This window comes from Ornithodoros turicata, chromosome 3, assembly GCF_037126465.1.
Source record: "Ornithodoros turicata isolate Travis chromosome 3, ASM3712646v1, whole genome shotgun sequence".
NCBI classification, from domain to species: Eukaryota; Metazoa; Arthropoda; class Arachnida; order Ixodida; family Argasidae; genus Ornithodoros; species Ornithodoros turicata.
In genome coordinates, this window is record NC_088203.1 from 86,131,008 (window position 1) to 86,150,157 (window position 19,150).

The following is a 19,150-nucleotide window of genomic DNA, read 5'->3' on the forward strand; positions in this document are numbered from 1 at the left end:
ATGTCATTCTTATCTGTTACCAAACCTAACTACTCGGCATTAACATAGGGACGCTTTTTCCTTTTCTTCTTCTTCTCCTTTTGTGTGATGAAATGAGCACAAATTTACCAAAATAGAGTGTCACAAATCTCAACGTACGAATTCAACACACAGCTAAGACATTCCTACCAGTGCAAACGCCTTACTAAGGTATAACAGATTTTTTAGGTGGTAGACGCCGTTTCTCACGGTGAGACAGACAAACATACTCGAATATTTTCTGGTTCACAAGACCGGCATCTACCTTTGCTCCCTGCTGGAGTCCACGCTAGGTGGTGTTGGTTACACGCCAATAATACAGGGTGTTTCACCTAAGGTGATAAAAAATTCTAACTGGCTACGTACTCGCCGGAGGACTGTCGGCTGGGAAAGGTAACAGAAACGGTAACAGAAACGGAAACGGTATTATACCGGAAATATAGCAGGTAACGGTAACAGAAACAGAAACGGATATCGCACAGTTAGAATCCCTGAAACAGAAACGGAAACGACAATAATTTACGGTAATAATTCGGGTACCGCAGGACCCGAATTATTGCAATTCTTTACGATATCATGTAGATAAATTTATGAAATGAAGCAGACTAGAATTAACTGAACTAAAACTAAAATGAACTATCAAACTGTAGCATATATAGGTAAGTGGTATACAGTAAATAGAAGAAGCGTAGTTCTTATACGCTTATGGTGACTTGGAAGTTGTAAGCGTGAGTCACATTCCTGGAAACCATGTTCATATTAGCTGTTCACAGAGATCACGTACCTATATGTGTATAATATGTGCAACGTTTCGAATAAACGTTGTCTCTTGTGTGCATGTGTCCCTGGAGTCCTCAAAGTAGACTTCAGAACTTAGAGGTATTAAGTTTTGTCACGGTCTCAATGCTCTTTTTTTTTAAAAAAAAAGAAAGAAAAGAAAGAAGGAAAAGAAAAAGCTGGAGGTGGGGGCGGTACCGAAAACCGAAACGGAAACGTAACGGAAAGGAAAGCAACAATGGTGGTAACCGAAACTGAAACAGAAACAAATAAGGGTCAGTAACGGAGGTGGTAACGGAAACGAAAAATATTCCCTTACCTTTCCCTGATTGTCGGACTTTCGGCAATTACCTTCTGGAAACTTTTGCCACCATTGAGGAAGGCTTTGGACAATTTTTAAATGCGGGAATTTTTTCTTTCAATTTAGCTTTGGAAATTGCCAAGCGAAGCTCACTTTTTTTTAACAGAAACATTAGGTCCTCCACGGATAACCACACACCCAACCGAAACTATGCACAGTATCGCAACAGAAATAGTATTAAAAAATTAGTAAAAATTCGGCTTTAGCCTAGCCCTGCTTGCTTAATTGTCGCAAAGAAAAGCGCACGGTATTTGCGGGGAGACGAGGAAGTGTTCCCTCTTCTTGTTTTACCTTTCTTTATCTAAATTGTCTAAAGCCTTCCTCAATGATGGCAAAAGTTTCCAGAATGTAAATGCCGAAAGTCCTATAATCCTCCGGAGAGTACGTCGCCAGTTATAATTTTTTATCACCTTAGGTGGAACACCCTGTATGTGCCAATGGAAAAACATAGCTAAACTTCCTTTCGTCACACTAAAGCTAGGGGACCAGCACGCATGGCTTCAGAAAGTTCCTCCAAGACGAGATATATGGTCTCAGTTTTGTGTGTGTAGCGTGGGGGAAGATACACAACATAATCACTGTCGTAGCATAGCACGTTTGGCTCTGCCCCTGAACCTTTCCAGAAAGGGGCAGGTGTTCTCAGGGAGGTGGTGGTATTCCTGACTGGCCGTGACTTCAGCTACGGTGCCAACACCGCGCACGACGGCCGATACCTGTCCCTGTACGGAGACCTGGTGCTCGTGGTGCCCAACTACCGTCTCGGTCCTCTGGGGTTTCTCAACGCCAATCTGAGTGATTCGCCCGGGAACGTGGGCCTCTATGACCAACGCGTAGCCTTCAAATGGATCAGCGAGAATATCGACTCTTTCGGTGGGAACGCTTCCAAGGTTCGGTTCTCTCTTCGTCGTTCTCACGATTTCTCGTATATCAGAACAACATCCAACATCTTGGCCTAATATTGGCCCGATATTGTGTTGTGTTGTACGTTGTACGATGCTGTACGTTGCGCGTTTTGGATGTATTTGTGGTATTTGCACTGTGTGGTGATTTCTATTTCTCTGCCTTTCTTTATGTCCACCAACACCAAGGAACTTGTGATTGTTCTTGGGCACGAATGAATCAATAAGTCAATCAATAAACACAAGGCCGACATTGCCAAAATTGGATCAATATTCCAATATTGGTCCAATAATTTGCCAATACGTTGTGCTGTTTGGGGTATCGGGACACATCGTGGGTAGGGACACGCAGGAACACTCGAACAGGGAGAGTGATGTGCCATGGCACGAAGACGGCTACGCCCACTCGTACAGACACTGTAAAAGTAGTAATTTTAGCAACAACCTATTTTCGGGACTTTCGCGATCGCCATTTTCCCGCGAATATAAAGTTCCGTGAAATATTGTTAATGATGACAAGAAAATTTTAACTGCAACGAATACGTTTCACTATAAGTCGAACCCACCAACCCAGAAGTAAGAAAAAAACTGTTAACTGGGCAAAAATTTCGCCACGTATCAGTGAGCATTCGCGCCGTGTGTATTTGAGTATATAGCCCCTCGAGTAAGCAACAATAGGGAGAGGCTCTTGCAGATAGTTGCCGTTGTGACATGCGGCTTTAGTCCCGAAACATGCAATAAAGTCTCACCCTAGGTAATCTCGTTTAGCAGGTGGCGGTGATTGGCCACGATGCCGGGGCAGTGTCATTGGGCTACCAGCTGCTTAGCCCAGAGCCTCATGACCTCCAGGACATGAAGCGCTTTGTCTTGCACTCTTCCTCACCATTGCGCCGCTTTCCGGACAATTCAGGCAAAGAAAACTTTATTCACCTGGCGCGCATTTTGCAATGCAATGCAGTCCACGACGCCAACAAGGTATGCTATTACTACCTACTCCGTATTTTCTCCAAGGAAGTGTAACTGTTGCGAAAGGAGAAGGGGGAACTGAGTAGGGCGCGTGATCACGGGAATAAAATCACTTGTTGTTTTTCGTTGGGGAAGAAGGCGAGCAGTCGTGGTCCATGTTACTTCGTTTCGCTAATTCGGAACATTTGGTGCCGAAACCCGGGACGACTGCACTCGACAATGCCCCGCGAGGGTCAACTAGATCGCCTCAAGAGGACTCGAGCTGGGATCCGGGGGATGGTTACCCGCACCATCGCGCATCTAGAAGAATGCCTCGCGCGCCCCGATATTCCAAAGGCCAGCGTTGAGGTAGACATGGACTACCTGGTTGCACGGAGGGCCGCGTTGTGCAACCTCTATCAGCAGATTCTCGAACTCATCGACGACGATGCTGGGTTCGATGAGGAGAACAACGCTGTCTTGGAGCAGGAAAAGCGGATCGAAGCAGCCATCAGTCAGGCGAAGCGGGCCCTCCGCGAACAGTTGCACACGACTGGGGATCCGCCGTCTCAAGCAGGCCGCACCGTATCGCTGCCGAAGCTGCAGATCCCGAAATTCGGAGGGAAACTGCAAGATTGGCAAAGATTTTGGGAACACTACGACGCTACGATTCATGGAAATGCTTCCCTAGCTCCAGTAGAGAAGTTTAAATATCTACTATATTTTCTTACGGACGACGCCAAACGAGCAATTGACGGCATCGGTCTCAGCGGGGACAATTACGCTACCGCAATACTGACTCTCAACCAACGATTCGGGCGCACAGATCTACTCTCAGCAGAACATATAGATAAGCTACTGGCCCTCCATTCGGTGAACAGCTGTAGTGACGTAGCCCAGCTGCGTCATCTGTACGACGAGGCGTCACGGCATACAAAGGCTTTGGAATCGCTTGGCATACCCCGATCGAGTTACGATGTCGTTCTATACAGGGTGCTTACGCGCTGCATTCCTACCGACCTCTTCGTCCAGTTTCAGCACAGCAGGAAAGCGGACGCTGCATCTGGCGGGAACAGTGGCGGCGGGGCTCCCTCCGCTGACGGCACAAGGACTTTCTCGACAGCGGAACAGGTGACCGCTCTTCTTACCTTTCTGCGGGTGCAAGTCGAAAGTAGGGAAGAAGCGGCCTTTCACCGTCCCCGCCACGTTCAGAAAGACAATTCGGAAGGCACCCTGCAAGCATGCTTACCGTCCGCGGCAGCCCTCCCTGCTGCTGTCAACGTCCAGGGGCAACGTCCAGGGGCTCCAGTTTCCCAGAGGAATTGCGCGTTTTGTCGTGCAAGCGACTAGAGCCCTGCGCGGATGAGGTTTTTGGCATCCGCATCCGACCCGCATCCGCGCACACGTTATCCGCATCTGATCCGCATCCACACCATACACAAGAGTTTACATCCGCATCCGATCCGCTGAGCAAAACGCACCATCCGCATCCGATCCGCAAAAATCCGCACGTTTCGAAAGACGCGTAAAGACCGCCGGAAGCATGTTGGTATAATTTCGGATGCCTCCATGCTGTCACGGAAGGACTCAGTCATGACGACAAGCAAATGTAAACCTTTCAACAAACGCGATATGGAGATACTTCTGGAACGCGTGGAACGCTACCTCGTCGGCGCTCGCGCGGTTCGAGACGCCTGAATGCCTCCTCTCCCGTCTTGGCGCCGTGCATGGTCAAAGGTGAACCAGAGCATGCGCTCGCTGTCGGCTGTCGGCGCGCAATACAAATAAATTGCGGGTGGAAAAATGACAGCACGCGGTATATCCGCATCCGATCCGCTACCGATCCGCTGCCTTCGTATCCGCATCCGATCCGCATCCGACCTCGAGCCATCCGCATCCGATCCGCACACCGCAGAAAGTGCTAAATTTTCATCCGAATCCGCAAGTATATTGCGGATATCCGCGGATATCCGCTTCCATCCGCGGATGGTGCAGGGCTCTACAAGCGACCACTTCACCGAAGATTGTCCTGTTCCCACAACACCAGAAGAGAAAAAGCGGCTGCTGAGCTCCACGCGGCGCTGTTATCGATGTGCAAAACGCTACCATCATGCACGCCACTGTCGAACCTCAGCCAGTTTAGTTTGCAGGAAGTGCAGTGGTCACCATCTCACAATACTCTGTGATATACAGCCCGTGGCAGCGTCTCTAGCCGCCGAACCCCATCCGGCAACGGCCGCAGTGCCGTCTCCAGTGCAAGCAACACCAGCTTCTATGGACAGTACAGTCATACTGCTTCAAAGTGCTGCGGTGGATGCCTCTGGCCCAGGAGGCAAGGCAAGAGTCCAGATCCTGCTTGATAACGGAAGCCAACGGACCTTTATCAGAGAGGACCTCGCTATGAGCCTACAATGTGCGACAATCGACATTGAGGACTTGGCCATCTACGCGTTTGGATCAACGCAATCTGCCCGCCACAGATGCAGTAAGGTCACTGTAAACATTACAGGCCGTGACGCCACCTTCGAGTTAGAAGCTCTCACGATTCCCGAGATATGCAAGTCCCTGAGCCCTTCGCTGGATCTGCGTTTAACACGCATGCTACTTGAGCGTGACTTGCAACCTGCGTCAACATCAGGCGTTTCCCGAAGTGTTGACATCCTGGTCGGAGCAGACAACTACTGGCGTCTTGTAACGGGACGAATTCTGAGGATGACGGAGGATCTCACTGCCGTTGAAACGGTGTTTGGTTGGGTTATACAGGGCTCAACGACCGTGCATACCCGGCTCCCCCAATCGACATGTGCCCTACTTCTCACTTGCGGAGATCCAGAGTCTGACTGTAGTGCCGAAGACTTGTGGAAACTTGACACGCTCGGAATCACAAGTACCGAGCCCACAGCCAGCCACGTGTGCAGCGCGGACCTCCAGGTCTTCGAGGCGGGCATAGCAAAGTCGAAAGAGCGGTATGAGGTTCCCTTGATGATTCAGGAGCCTGGGCTTCCACCGGATGCCAACAACAAAGCCACGGCAGTGCATAGGCTCCGAGCCCAGCTCAGACGATTTAGCAGCGCATCAGAGGTTCTGCGGCAATACGACAAAACAATAAGAGTGTGGCGGCCCGTGGAAGACGACGACGACGCGCTTCTGCTGCCACGCGCTACGGCGCTGGCACGGCAGTTCTACCGGCACCGTCCTAGTGTGAGGCCACGTCCATCTGCCCGCTGGGACATTCCATCATCGCCGGTCAGGACTCATGTAGAGGAACTCCACCTCCTCTACATTTGGTGACCCGAAACGGTACGGCAGAAACTGAGGCGACGGTGAGGTAGGCGGGCTTCAGCCTGTCGACTGCGATGACTTCATGGCGCCCCTTGATGTCAACAACGAAAGTCTTCTGGCTGCGCTGTACCACTTTGAAAGGACCATCGTAGCGGGGGTCGAGAGGTTTACGCACCGCGTCACGCCGCACGAACACATGGGAGGACGAAGACAGGTCCTGGCTGATGAAGACGTGGGGGCCAGGCGGTGTGCGGGGAGGAACGGGACGCAGCTTGCACATGGTGTCGCGGAGCGTCTGAGCAAACTGCTGGATGTCTGGGACACTGGTGGTAACCGATGAGGACGATGTGCGGAAGAATTCGCCAGGCAAGCGAAGGGTGGAGCCGTAAACTAGCTCTGCCGACGAGCACTGAAGGTCCGACCTTAGGGCTGACCGTACGCCGAGGAGGACGATCGGCAGGGAGTCTGTCCAACGGGTGGAGCCATGGGCCCGTAGCGAGGCTTTCAACTGCCGATGGAAACGTTCCACCATGCCGTTAGATGCCGGGTGGTACGCCGTCGTGCGGGTTCGTGTTATACCCAAAGTGGCTAAGAGGTCCTGGAAAAGGCGCGACTCAAACTGACGACGCGGTTTGGCGTGCCTACGCCCATCCACCTGCCCGCTGGGACATTCCATCATCGCCGGTCAGGACTCATGTAGAGGAACTCCACCTCCTCTACAAGAGAATATTTCGTAGAAGGCCATGCGGAACAAGTTACCGGCCCTGATCCCGACCGTAATCTCTACTATCTGCCTCACCATGCCGTAGTACGTAGCGAGGCCGCCACAACCAAGATCCGAATTGTTTTTGATGCGTCATCCCACATCACTGGCCAACCGTCGTTGAACAACGTGTTGTCGAAGGGGCCGAACATGAACAGTGACCTCTTGCATCTCCTACTCACCTTTCGGTACCACCCGGTAGCCCTCACTGCCGACATCCGGAAGGCATACCTCCAAATATTAATTCGGCCGGAAGATCGCGACGCCCTTCGTTTCCTTTGGGTTTCCGACCTTCCACCTGCCTCCAACCCGTACCCGCCGTTGCAGGAGTGGAGAATGACACGAGTGCCCTTTGGGGCTGCCTCAAGCCCGTTCCTCCTCGCGGCCACCTTGCAGCACCATTTCAGATCTGTCAGCCATCGTTACCCAGCCACTGCTGCACGACTTTCCACCAGCTTTTACGTGGATGACTTGGTAGTCGGGTGCAGGGATGTCGCAGAATCCCAGACTTTCTACAAGGAGACCAGAGCCATCTTGCAAGAGGCGGGGATGGACATTCGGAAATGGGCGTCAAACTCCCCAGTCCTTCAAGAGAAATATCTGAATGATGGAATCGCATACGACAACGTCTCTGAACTGGGCTCTGTTCTTTGTGTACTCTGTGTGCCGTGGGACAGACAATTCGACGAGATCTGGGTCCCCACGCGGTCCGTCCAGGCCTTCGCTAAAGACGCCCCTTCCACGAAACGGGGTGTACTGCAGGTTTTTTCTCGACTGTATGATCCTTGGGGTTTCCTCTTTCCATTCGCCATTACAGCGCGCCTACTGTTCCAGACTTTATGGAAGGAAAAATGGCCTTGGGACTCCCCTCTACAGCCGCCACTGCTGGACGCATGGCACGCATGGGTGAACGATCTGGCAACTCTCTCGGAGGTACGGCAGTCAAGATGGGTACTCGGATCCCAGCACAGCTTGCTCGATCTTCAAGTATTTGCAGACGCAAGCCCACGGGCGTACGGTGTCGTAGTGTACGTTCGCAGTCGAACAAGCGACGGCCGCATCAAGGTTTCCTTGCTCATCGCCAAGGGTCGCGTTGCTCCACTAAAGCCTCTAACATTACCGCGACTAGAGCTTCTCGGGTGCCTACTCGCTGCGCGCATTTTCTGTCGCATCATCAGTTCCTTGCCCATCGCAGCACTCCAGGCCACCTTCTGGACGGACTCTACAATAGCTTTGCACTGGGTCAAGAATGACACTGACAAGTGGCCGCCGTTAGTCGCAGCCCGCACAACCGAGATACGACGGCTCACAAACCCGCAACAATGGTTCCATTGCGAAGGCAAACACAATCCCGCGGATCTGCTAACGAGAGGCGTATCCGCGAAGGCTCTGCTCGACAGCCAGCTGTGGTGGTCAGGTCCGCGGTGGCTATCGCAAGAGTTCGACTCAGCGGCTGCTCCCGTGGTTGATGCAGAGGTCTTTCCGACGGAAGAAGTTTGCTGTGTGGCAGTCGCGACAAGATTGGACCTCCCGCTGCGGTTGGCCGATTACAGTTCACTGAAGCATATTCTAAGGCTTACGGCTCACGTGCTCAGGTACATCCACAATCTGCGCTACCCGCAGTCAAGGACGACAGGTCCACTTTCTGCAGATGAATTGACGTCAGCCGAACTTGTCTGGGTACGCAACACGCAATCACAAGCGTTTCCTGAGGAGGTGGCAGCACTTCAAAGATCCGCGCCAGTATCGCGCACCTCTACCCTACTGACCTTGTAGCTTTTCCTCGATGAGACTGCCGTGCTTCGCGTAGGAGGCCGGCTCCAGCAAATGGACGACTCCATCGATATTCGTCACCCGATTCTCCTCCCGTCGAAGCACCGATACAGTGCTCTGATAATCCTGGACACGCACGAACGTTTGCATCATGCGGGAGTTCAAGACACCCTCAGTGAATTACGTCAAAGGTACTGGATCCTCAAGGGTCGTCAAACAGTTCGCCGCACGCTGCACACTTGTCTTCCATGCAAGTACAGACGGCTGTCACCCGAAACCGCACCAGCGGCCCCGCTGCCTAGAGAAAGAATCACGCAGACTCATCCGTTTGATGTTGTGGGAATTGATTTCGCCGGGCCTCTCTACGTCTCGCATGCCGCACTTCGCGAACAAAAGGCCTACATTGTTGTCTTCACATGTGGTGTCACACGCGCCGTTCACCTTGAACTTGTACATCAGATGTCCACCGAGCGGTTTTTAACAGCATTCCGCAGATTCATCGCACGACGTGGTCTACCCTCTGTCATCATGTCCGACAACGCTAGGACCTTCCACCAGCTGTCCCGTCTTCTCGCAGTCCTCTCGTCACCTGGTGTGCAGAACTTCGCCGCCAACCATCGAATTCGTTGGAAGTTCATCGTCGAAAGGGCACCCTGGTGGGGCGGGTGGTGGGAGTGGATAATACGCTCGGTCAAAGAAGCTCTTAAGCGATGCCTAGGAAGTCGTCGACTGGACTTCGAAGGTCTGGTTACTGCGCTGTGTGACATAGAAAGTATCATTAATTGCCGACCACTGACGTACATTTCTTCGGACGTATACGACCTGGACCCTCTCACGCCGGCGTACTTTCTCGTTGGGAAAAGATCAACAGCACTTCCAAGCTACACCGCAGCTACCACGCCGCAGAACGCTGCGGAACTGCGCCGGTATTTCAGGACTCAAGAACAGATACGCATGCAGTTCTGGTCAAGGTGGCGTAAGGAGTACCTCCTACAGCTCCGGTCCGCTCACCTTGGCAAGCGGGAACCAGACACAAGGCTCAAGATTGGAGACGTTGTCGTTATACACGACACAGGAGCGCCACGAATGGTCTGGAAGCTCGGGCGTGTCCATCGGCTGATATTGGGTCGCGACGGAGTAGTCCGTGCCTGCGAGCTGACAATGGCGAACGGATCGCAAATTCGGCGCCCCGTCCAGTTACTGCATCGCCTGGAAGCGGATATAGAGCCATCGGCGGCGCGGGAGGATGTTGCGAAAGGAGAAGGAGGAACTGAGTAGGGCGCGTGATCACGGGAATAAAATCACTTGTTGTTTTTCGTTGGGGAAGAAGGCGAGCAGTCGTGGTCCCTGTTACTTCGTTTCGCTAATTCGGAACAGTAACCTGCACAGAGGGAGGAAAAGCACGTGTTTTCGTTATCGCTTAGTGGCAAATACTCCTGGCTGTTACTTGGTTACGAGTCACACGACTGCTTCGAACTATGTGCTCTTATCACGGCTCGGGGGAAATGACCAGGAAGAACCCGATTGCGATGCGGCGGGGATGTTTAATATGCGTCAGATAGTGTTCTTGAGGGCTCCAGTGTCTCGAGAAACCGATAGATTCCTCACACACCGTCTGTTCACTCTCTCTCACGTGTTTCTGACCTAGTGAAGGGTATACACACAGCGTCGTGCATTCCTCCTGCCGCAACTGCTTTCGATGTAGCATTGACCGGACTGGAGGAAGGCAAGTTGGAGGAAGGGCGGTCATCACACTGCCTTTGAAAAAAACGGATTCTTGTTAACGTGTTGAGTAGCCTGCAGCAGTTTCCCCAATGTTATTTGCAGACAGTCTTGTTGGCGTGTGTAACCTTTAACATGACTTATAGCCATCAAAGTTCAGGCTTGTCTGTTCTGGAACGCAGGTGGACTGCCTACGCGAGAAGTCTGTCGAAAGTCTACTACAGGCGAGTGAGGCGATTCAAGCGACATCGCCGGTATTTGTGCCCAGCTTTGGGACACATCTGCTGCCGTCTACCGAACTTCTTTCCCTTCCGAGCCGTATCTCAGGCAAACAGTTCCTGCTGGTGAACGTGAGAGACGAGGGATCCTACTTCCTCCAACTGCTGGTGCAGCGTTTGCGCCATGGCAACTATGTAAATACTGAGGCCGTACACCGATACATTCTGCAGCTGCTCGCTATCCTGGGTATAGGAGACCACGCACAGGTGACGACTCTCTTATAACTTGAGATTCAGTGTGACCTTCCGACAAGTGTGGTAACTTCATGCACCTACATGTGTCAGTGAAGGATATTCGGATTCTTTCGACATCTTTCGCACTGCTTTTTGTCTGGTGAATTGCTAATAGAAATTTTTTATCCCGCAGTCAATACGAGCGATGTATGCCAACGTGACATCGGATTCAGAACTGGGCGTGTGGTGCTCCATTCTGGGCGATGTGCTCTTTGTTTGTCCAATGCAGTACTTGGCCAAATATCTCGTCGCGGCCGGAAATTCGGTATGTCGTGTCCGAGAGATAGGAAACAAGCCAATCATAACCATTCCATTATACGTGGTGGATCATAGCATTATAGCTTATGTAAGTGGAAATAGCAATAGCCTGCGCACCAATACATTTTCTCTTTTCATGTGCAACTCGGGATGAACTATGCCCGACGTCGATAACAGGCGACGGAGCTGTCGTGACTGTCACACTGATTACTTGCGACCTGCGGTTACCACACTCTAAGAAAAAAAATGAGTAAAATGGGGAGTAATTGCAGCTTCTAGTCCCCTGGAGTGCAATTACTCCACATTTTATTCCCCTAACCTCGACATTTACTCTCCAGGTCTGCAAATTGTCACTGAACTTCGCAAATGGTCGCCCGAATGCAACAGTCTACCTAAATATGTGCTCTTGGTCAATGTGATGACATAAGGCTGTATAAATCAGCCAACTTAGCAGTTTTCCACTCACACAAAGTAAGAAACAGTTGGCGCCTCTTTCTTCGCAAATTGTGCCCTATGTATGTCGCAAGATTTTATATCACTCTGTATATCATGGTTGATGGTTTGACTCAAGTTCTTTTCACGCATGCACACCAATTATATACCTGGGACTCTTAGAACAGAGCGTGAAATGCAGTTTCCACTCTGACATTCATTTACTCCCGAAAGCGGCTAGGATCCCTGAGGTTAAACTTCCGATGCTACACTCTTCAAAATGAGGCTGGTGGTGGTGATGACGAAAACCGGCTTGCCGTTGTTGGCCTCACGCATGTGGGCTGCGTCACGACTGTAGCCAGCTTCTTAAAAATGAACTTCACCACATAGCACGCTCCTAGCCAACCATCGTCCCGAATGGCAACGTTCTCGCCCCTGATTTGTCGAAAACGGGAGGCGGAGCCTATTTTGTACCTATCATGCAGAGTTGTGCCCGTTACTCTCTCTCTCTCTCACACACACACACATACATACATACATACATACATACGTACGTACACATACATACATATATATATATATAAATATATTACCGTTACCGTTACTCTTCTTGCAAAAGTAATTAATGGTCTTTGTTGCCTTTGTGCCATTAAACACATAATCAATCAATCAAAAGTAATTAACTACCGTTACATATTACTCGACTCAAACTGTAATTGAGTAACGGGTATACATGTAACGCGTTACTCGGGCCGTTACTTTCGAAAAAAAAAAAAAGAAGAAGAAGAAAACAAAAAGAAAGTCCCAACTCCCATGTGATTACAACAGCGAACACGAAAGACTCGCGCGTGAAAAGCAATAATATTTTGCATGTCTCAACAAACGAGCTGCATAATGTTGCTATTTACACACTAACACAGTTAGGGCTCAAATTTTTTTGTCTTTTATCTTGCCGTACTTATTAAGGGAAATGCGACAACGCTAAAAACCCACTCTTGGTACTTGGTGAGAACTGACAGGGAAGCGTTGCTAGGACAAGACATAGGTATGCCGCCCTCGGGGTACCGCGACGCAACACCATTCCCAATCACTTCGGCGACATGGCATGGTGAAGCTGAAGTAGTCCTCCGTAATCATCTTTTTTATCGTTCGTTGTTCACTTGCCGACTCCAAGATTAGGAAGAGGGGCCATAGAATTCCAGAACGATATCACGGTGGCTTCCGCTTACTACAGTAGAATAGCCGAACGAAGACACAGGCAATTTGCCACAGAGCATTGGTATTATGAGTCAGACTCTACTTCGAAAGTAATTGGTTACTCAAAATTGTAATCGGATTACTCGAAAAATTACTTGTCCAAAAATGTAATTGATTACTGGAAAAGTTACTCAAAAAGTAACTGATTACAAGTAACGCAATTACTTGTAACGTGTTACGTACAGCTCTGCAGTATTATAAGGGAAAAGAAAATTAGCAAGAGCTCTTTGGCTGCACGTATAACATATGTTTGTAAGTCAAACGTCGCCATGCCAGTACTGGACAGCTGTTTCGGCCTTGTTGGGCCATCATCAGCAGTACGCAGGCAGGCAACGTTTGAGCGGATGGCGTCAGAAGGTCACGTGGCACGTGATGCCTCCCGTCAGGGTGTCCTAAGACACCTCTGAAAGCCCAGTGCAAAGCCAGTAAAGTGTATAAGGGAAAAGAAAATTAGCAAGAGCTCTTTGGCTGCACGTATAACATATGTTTGTAAGTCTGGTAAGACTGGCATGGCGACGTTTGACTTACAAACATATGTTATACGTGCAGCCAAAGAGCTCTTGCTAATTTTCTTTTCCCTTATACACTTTACTGGCTTTGCACTGGGCTTTCAGAGGTGTCTTAGGACACCCTGACGGGAGGCATCACGTGCCACGTGACCTTCTGACGCCATCCGCTCAAACGTTGCCTGCCTGCGTACTGCTGATGATGGCCCAACAAGGCCGAAACAGCTGTCCAGTACTGGCATGGCGACGTTTGACTTACAAACATATGTTATACGTGCAGCCAAAGAGCTCTTGCTAATTTTCTTTTCCCTTATACACTTTACTGGCTTTGCACTGGGCTTTCAGAGGTGTCTTAGGACACCCTGACGGGAGGCATCACGTGCCACGTGACCTTCTGACGCCATCCGCTCAAACGTTGCCTGCCTGCGTACTGCTGATGATGGCCCAACAAGGCCGAAACAGCTGTCCAGTACTGGCATGGCGACGTTTGACTTACAAACATATGTTATACGTGCAGCCAAAGAGCTCTTGCTAATTTTCTTTTCCCTTATACACTTTACTGGCTTTGCACTGGGCTTTCAGAGGTGTCTTAGGACACCCTGACGGGAGGCATCACGTGCCACGTGACCTTCTGACGCCATCCGCTCAAACGTTGCCTGCCTGCGTACTGCTGATGATGGCCCAACAAGGCCGAAACAGCTGTCCAGTACTGGCATGGCGACGTTTGACTTACAAACATATGTTATACGTGCAGCCAAAGAGCTCTTGCTAATTTTCTTTTCCCTTATACACTTTACTGGCTTTGCACTGGGCTTTCAGAGGTGTCTTAGGACACCCTGACGGGAGGCATCACGTGCCACGTGACCTTCTGACGCCATCGGCTCAAACGTTGCCTGCCTGCGTACTGCTGATGATGGCCCAACAAGGCCGAAACAGCTGTCCAGTACTGGCATGGCGACGTTTGACTTACAAACATATGTTATACGTGCAGCCAAAGAGCTCTTGCTAATTTTCTTTTCCCTTATACACTTTACTGGCTTTGCACTGGGCTTTCAGAGGTGTCTTAGGACACCCTGACGGGAGGCATCACATGCCACGTGACCTTCTGACGCCATCCGCTCAAACGTTGCCTGCCTGCGTACTGCTGATGATGGCCCAACAAGGCCGAAACAGCTGTCCAGTACTGGCATGGCGACGTTTGACTTACAAACATATGTTATACGTGCAGCCAAAGAGCTCTTGCTAATTTTCTTTTCCCTTATACACTTTACTGGCTTTGCACTGGGCTTTCAGAGGTGTCTTAGGACACCCTGACGGGAGGCATCACGTGCCACGTGACCTTCTGACGCCATCCGCTCAAACGTTGCCTGCCTGCGTACTGCTGATGATGGCCCAACAAGGCCGAAACAGCTGTCCAGTACTGGCATGGCGACGTTTGACTTACAAACATCTGCAGTATTATGTACGGTATAATGGTACAAATGGTACAATACTCTCCGCCTCCCGTTTTCAAAAAATCAGGGGGCGACAACGTTGTCATTCGGGACTATGGTTGGCTAGGAGCGTGCTATGCGGTGAAGTACATTTTTAAGAGCGTAGGCACGGCCGGGATCTGCATGTTGTTTCTGCTATAGCGACCAAGATTTGTTGTTGATGCAGGTGAAGGTGATGGTGTTTGGTCAACGTCCTTCATGGAAGGACACTACGACATCGGGCTATGGAGATGACTTGTCCTTCTTGTTCGGTATCCCGCTGCTTCCCAGCGGCAGTGGCACGTCTGACGAGAGGGAGTTCAGTGTGACCGTAATCAAGTACTGGAGCACCTTCGTCAAAACAGGGTGCGCGTTACGAGCGTCATATTAGTAGATTCGTCCGAGTGAGGACGCTTTCCGTTCGATATTGTCTTGTCTACTGCGTTCTGGTAGACTGCCTATTGTCCTATAGCTATAATTCAATTCAAAATTTATTGGTTTACTACATTACATGGTGGGACAGCAACGCTAAAAGTTACCGGAAGTAACTTGACGAGGCAAAGTTTCAGCAGCATACAGCATGTCATATATTACACACAAACTAAAAATAACAATCACTATTTATATCAAGCGTGGGAAATAAATAACAATGTGCAATAACTGCATGGTGATGATGAAAAATAACATTTCTATTTCTTAACAAAGAAAGTTCCAAGATATTTTTAGTACGTATGTGTGTAGAGCAGCACTATTGTTGAGTTGTTCATTGAGAAACTGCGGTAAATTATGACGAAGTGATTGATTCGCTAATTTGTGCGAAAGAACGGAATCTTCCATTTATCGTTACCACGGAGGCAGATGATACGACTGAATTCTTCTAATTCTGAAGTAGTTTTTAGGAAGTGTTTGCATGTAACATTACCAAATTGGTATGCAGACAGTAACTTATAGGTATACATATTTATTATTTACCTTTATTATGCATAGAGCCTCAGACAAACCTTCGGTTGTCCATAATGATGGGGTGTTTGTTATATGGCGAATTATTTTCTTTTGGAGTACTAGTAATCTGTTCATGTTGTTTTTTGTGGTAGTTCCCCAAACTAGAAGGCAATAGTTCAACTCTGATTGAAACAATGCAAAATGCAAAAATGCAATGCAAAAATAATTCTAGAAGACAACGTGTCCTCCCACATTTTTGTTCTTCCAGTGTCACTAGAGCCATTCGATATGGTCACCGTAAGACCAGGGTACTGCGTACCGTTGACATAAAAAATAACCGCACGTGATATAATCGTGCACCGTGCAACGTTCCACATACGTCTATGACTGCGGCGGGCACAAATAGTGCTCAAAACTGAAGCACTTGTACAGTTATTTGTCCAGACACTGTCACGGTTTCAGTCGTGTTGTTTCAATGGGTATTCTATTCGCGCTGTCCGTGTCGTGTTCCGACTCATAGCGGAAAATGAGACGAGAAGGTCACATACGCGAAAGCTAGTACAAATCACACTCATGCATGAGGACCGTAGCTGTTGTCACCACGATAAATAACTTTAGTGAATCGTTCTTACTCAAAGGGCCCCCGGGTGGTTCTGACTAGGGTTGCGGAGTTGGAATGATTCCGGAATCATTCCAGATTTAGCCTGGTGTGGCACTGGAATGGGATGACGGAAACTGTCCTAGGAATGGAACGGGAAAGACATTAGGCATTTTTCCGCAGGAATGGAATTGGAATGGTCTGGGTGCCCAGGTGGCAGTTTTGGTTTTAACCTTCTGACTTCTGCCCTCGCGTCCTTTGCACCGCACCTGCACACGACCAAGAGTGAAATAACATTGTCTTTGTGCTTTTTCCGTGTTTGGTAATGTCCATCCCCTCTAGCACTGCCGGACTTGCCAGTACGGTTGCCGGTCCCTTTCATCCATTTAGGGAATTAAAGGAATGGAATGGGGCTACAAAGCCATTCCAGGAGTGGGAATTGATCATACCTTTTCATTCTGAGGGATCGAAAGGAATGAAATTATCACAAATCTTCATTCCTCGCAATGGAATGTGTGACCCCATTCCGCAACACTGGCTCTGATGCTGTCCAACCATAGTCCAACCAGAAGATTACATAATGAGTCACTTCCTCTCCTCGTGATCATCCGCGATACCGTTCGGCAACTATTTAAAGGAAAACGATTCATTAAAGCTCACTACTACTCTGACAGTATCACGTAACAGCTTCAGGTGTTTACTATATATACGGATCTTCCTGGAGCCATAGAAATAATAAAAGTATAGTAGACAAGAACTCCTGCTCAGGCTGTATTTCGAGAAGGTCACCAATAGAGCGCATAACATGCGTGGCACAATGCACACATGGCATAAGTTGACAAGGAATCAACTAATTTCCACAACGCATGTCGCTTTCGGAATGTTTGGCTTAACACTAGAGCAGCGCGTATGCCGACACAGTACTTCGGATCGGCTTTGCCATGTTATTCGTGTATGCGTACTGTCTACATTTTCAATTACAGTTATGGAAAAACCGCACTGAGCGAGTGAATCCATTGGCTTGCGGAAATAAGATCTCACGGATTACAAGGTTCTGTAACAGGCCAAATAACAGCACATACCTTTGGGCTAGTGGGCATTCTGTAGCTGAAAATGAAAAAGCGCTGCAAAGTATTAGAGGACACAACAAGCGTATTGCAGGCGTTTGTTCTCTTTGTTGTCCCTTCACCTGTAACTGGTGTCTGTTTTGCAAAAAAAAAAAAAAAATCCCTTTACGTTACGTTAGATATTTGTATATTCTTACGGTTGCGTGCATAATTTTGCCGTTAAAGGAGTACTAAAGTACAAAAATGTCTCCTCGCAGAAACTACCTCGCTCAATGAACAGTGCTTCCTGGGACAAGACACATCTCCCCGTTTTCCATCCCTAGTTTATTAACTCTGGATTTCTGTACAGTGAACGCATATTTCGGGGACGAACCTTGGGGAGCCTACAGGTTTGACTTCAGTAACAGGTCAACAGAGTTCAACGAAGCAAAAAGTCCAGAGGGAAGGCAGTTGACGAAACGTCAGCGACTGCCTGTGGCAAAGTCGACGGAGTACTTTAACGATAGCAACGGCGACTCGACCGTTAGATTATTAACGTTCTGCCTGCAGAAGATTTACACAGGAAGAACGGCGATGCAGAGCGCTATTACGAGTGTTTAAAAAATAAACGTAGTCCCACGTTATGACGCATTTCCTCTCGTTCCAGCACTTTCGCGCTTTTCCGCTCGTTCAAAACGTGAATTTATATGAACGATTTGTCGAGAGACGTTAGCGTTCATAAAGTGGGGGCTGACCACCGACAAAAGTAGTGCAGTGACGAAGAGTACTTTCTTAGTTCTTTGCACAACTTTGCATGTGACCACACTTGAAGATTGATCATGGATGTTGCAACTTCTTACAGTACTCTTCCGAAGCTCATAAATGGAGAGCAGTGGCCGGACCTAAGAAGTACCTCCCCACTAGCAACCGTTGAGCTCAAGATGGACGGCGCCCGCCTACTGGAGCCACCGTTTCGGACAAAACAGTGCGACGCGCTTCAACACATTCTTTTGCAGCCGAGGGGATGAAATTCGTTAACTCCTCTTATTTGATTGTCGCTATAACTGTTTCATCGGCGTCGTTAGTAGTATCTTACATTGATTAATAAAGACGTAGTTCTGCTTAGACCACCATTCTACACCACCACTTACCACCATTCTACATAACACCGTATGAGATCAAACTGCAATACTGGGCGACACCTTGAACGGCGCAAACTGGAAGGCAATGTGAAGGACTTCGTGTTTGTGTCTGTCCCTTCGTGTTCCCTAGTCTCGGGGTTTTACATCATGCATCATTTTCACCAGCTCGCTTGCTTCCTAGCCATTTTTTCAACGCTATTCTTGTTCGACAAATAGGATGCTGCTTTATTAACGCGTTGGTGACCACACCAGCTCCCTCGGTCACTCGACCTTCCTACACATGACACGTCATGCTGATGCGTGTGACTCTGAGTACAGAGTTTCGCCTAAAAAAAAGCTGGAATACTTCGACTTTGTAAAACACAACGCGAGCGCTAAATCTTAGCAGGTGCCAGCCCAAGCAGCACAATGTACTGAAAGTTGAGTGCAATAGGGGTGGACGGTA

General features: G+C 49.1%; 1 protein-coding gene across 5 annotated transcripts in view; it reads left to right on the forward strand.

The window, feature by feature from the left end:
• LOC135388760 (acetylcholinesterase-like) overlaps positions 1-18,696 on the forward strand; it is a 31,093-nt gene extending 12,397 nt beyond the window's left edge. For 3 of the 5 annotated variants that reach the window (XM_064618536.1, XM_064618534.1, XM_064618535.1), the window contains exons 3-7: positions 2,827-3,030; positions 10,723-11,025; positions 11,186-11,317; positions 15,165-15,343; positions 18,426-18,696. In XM_064618536.1, coding sequence (XP_064474606.1) covers positions 2,827-3,030; positions 10,723-11,025; positions 11,186-11,317; positions 15,165-15,343; positions 18,426-18,591 — 984 coding nt within the window. In that variant the 3' untranslated portion in view covers positions 18,592-18,696. Of the gene's footprint in view, positions 1-1,560; positions 2,044-2,823; positions 3,031-10,722; positions 11,026-11,185; positions 11,318-15,164; positions 15,344-18,425 lie in introns of those variants that run through there. The other 2 variants (XM_064618538.1, XM_064618537.1) reach the window with 2 other exon arrangements.
• The last annotated feature ends 454 nt before the right edge of the window (positions 18,697-19,150 follow it).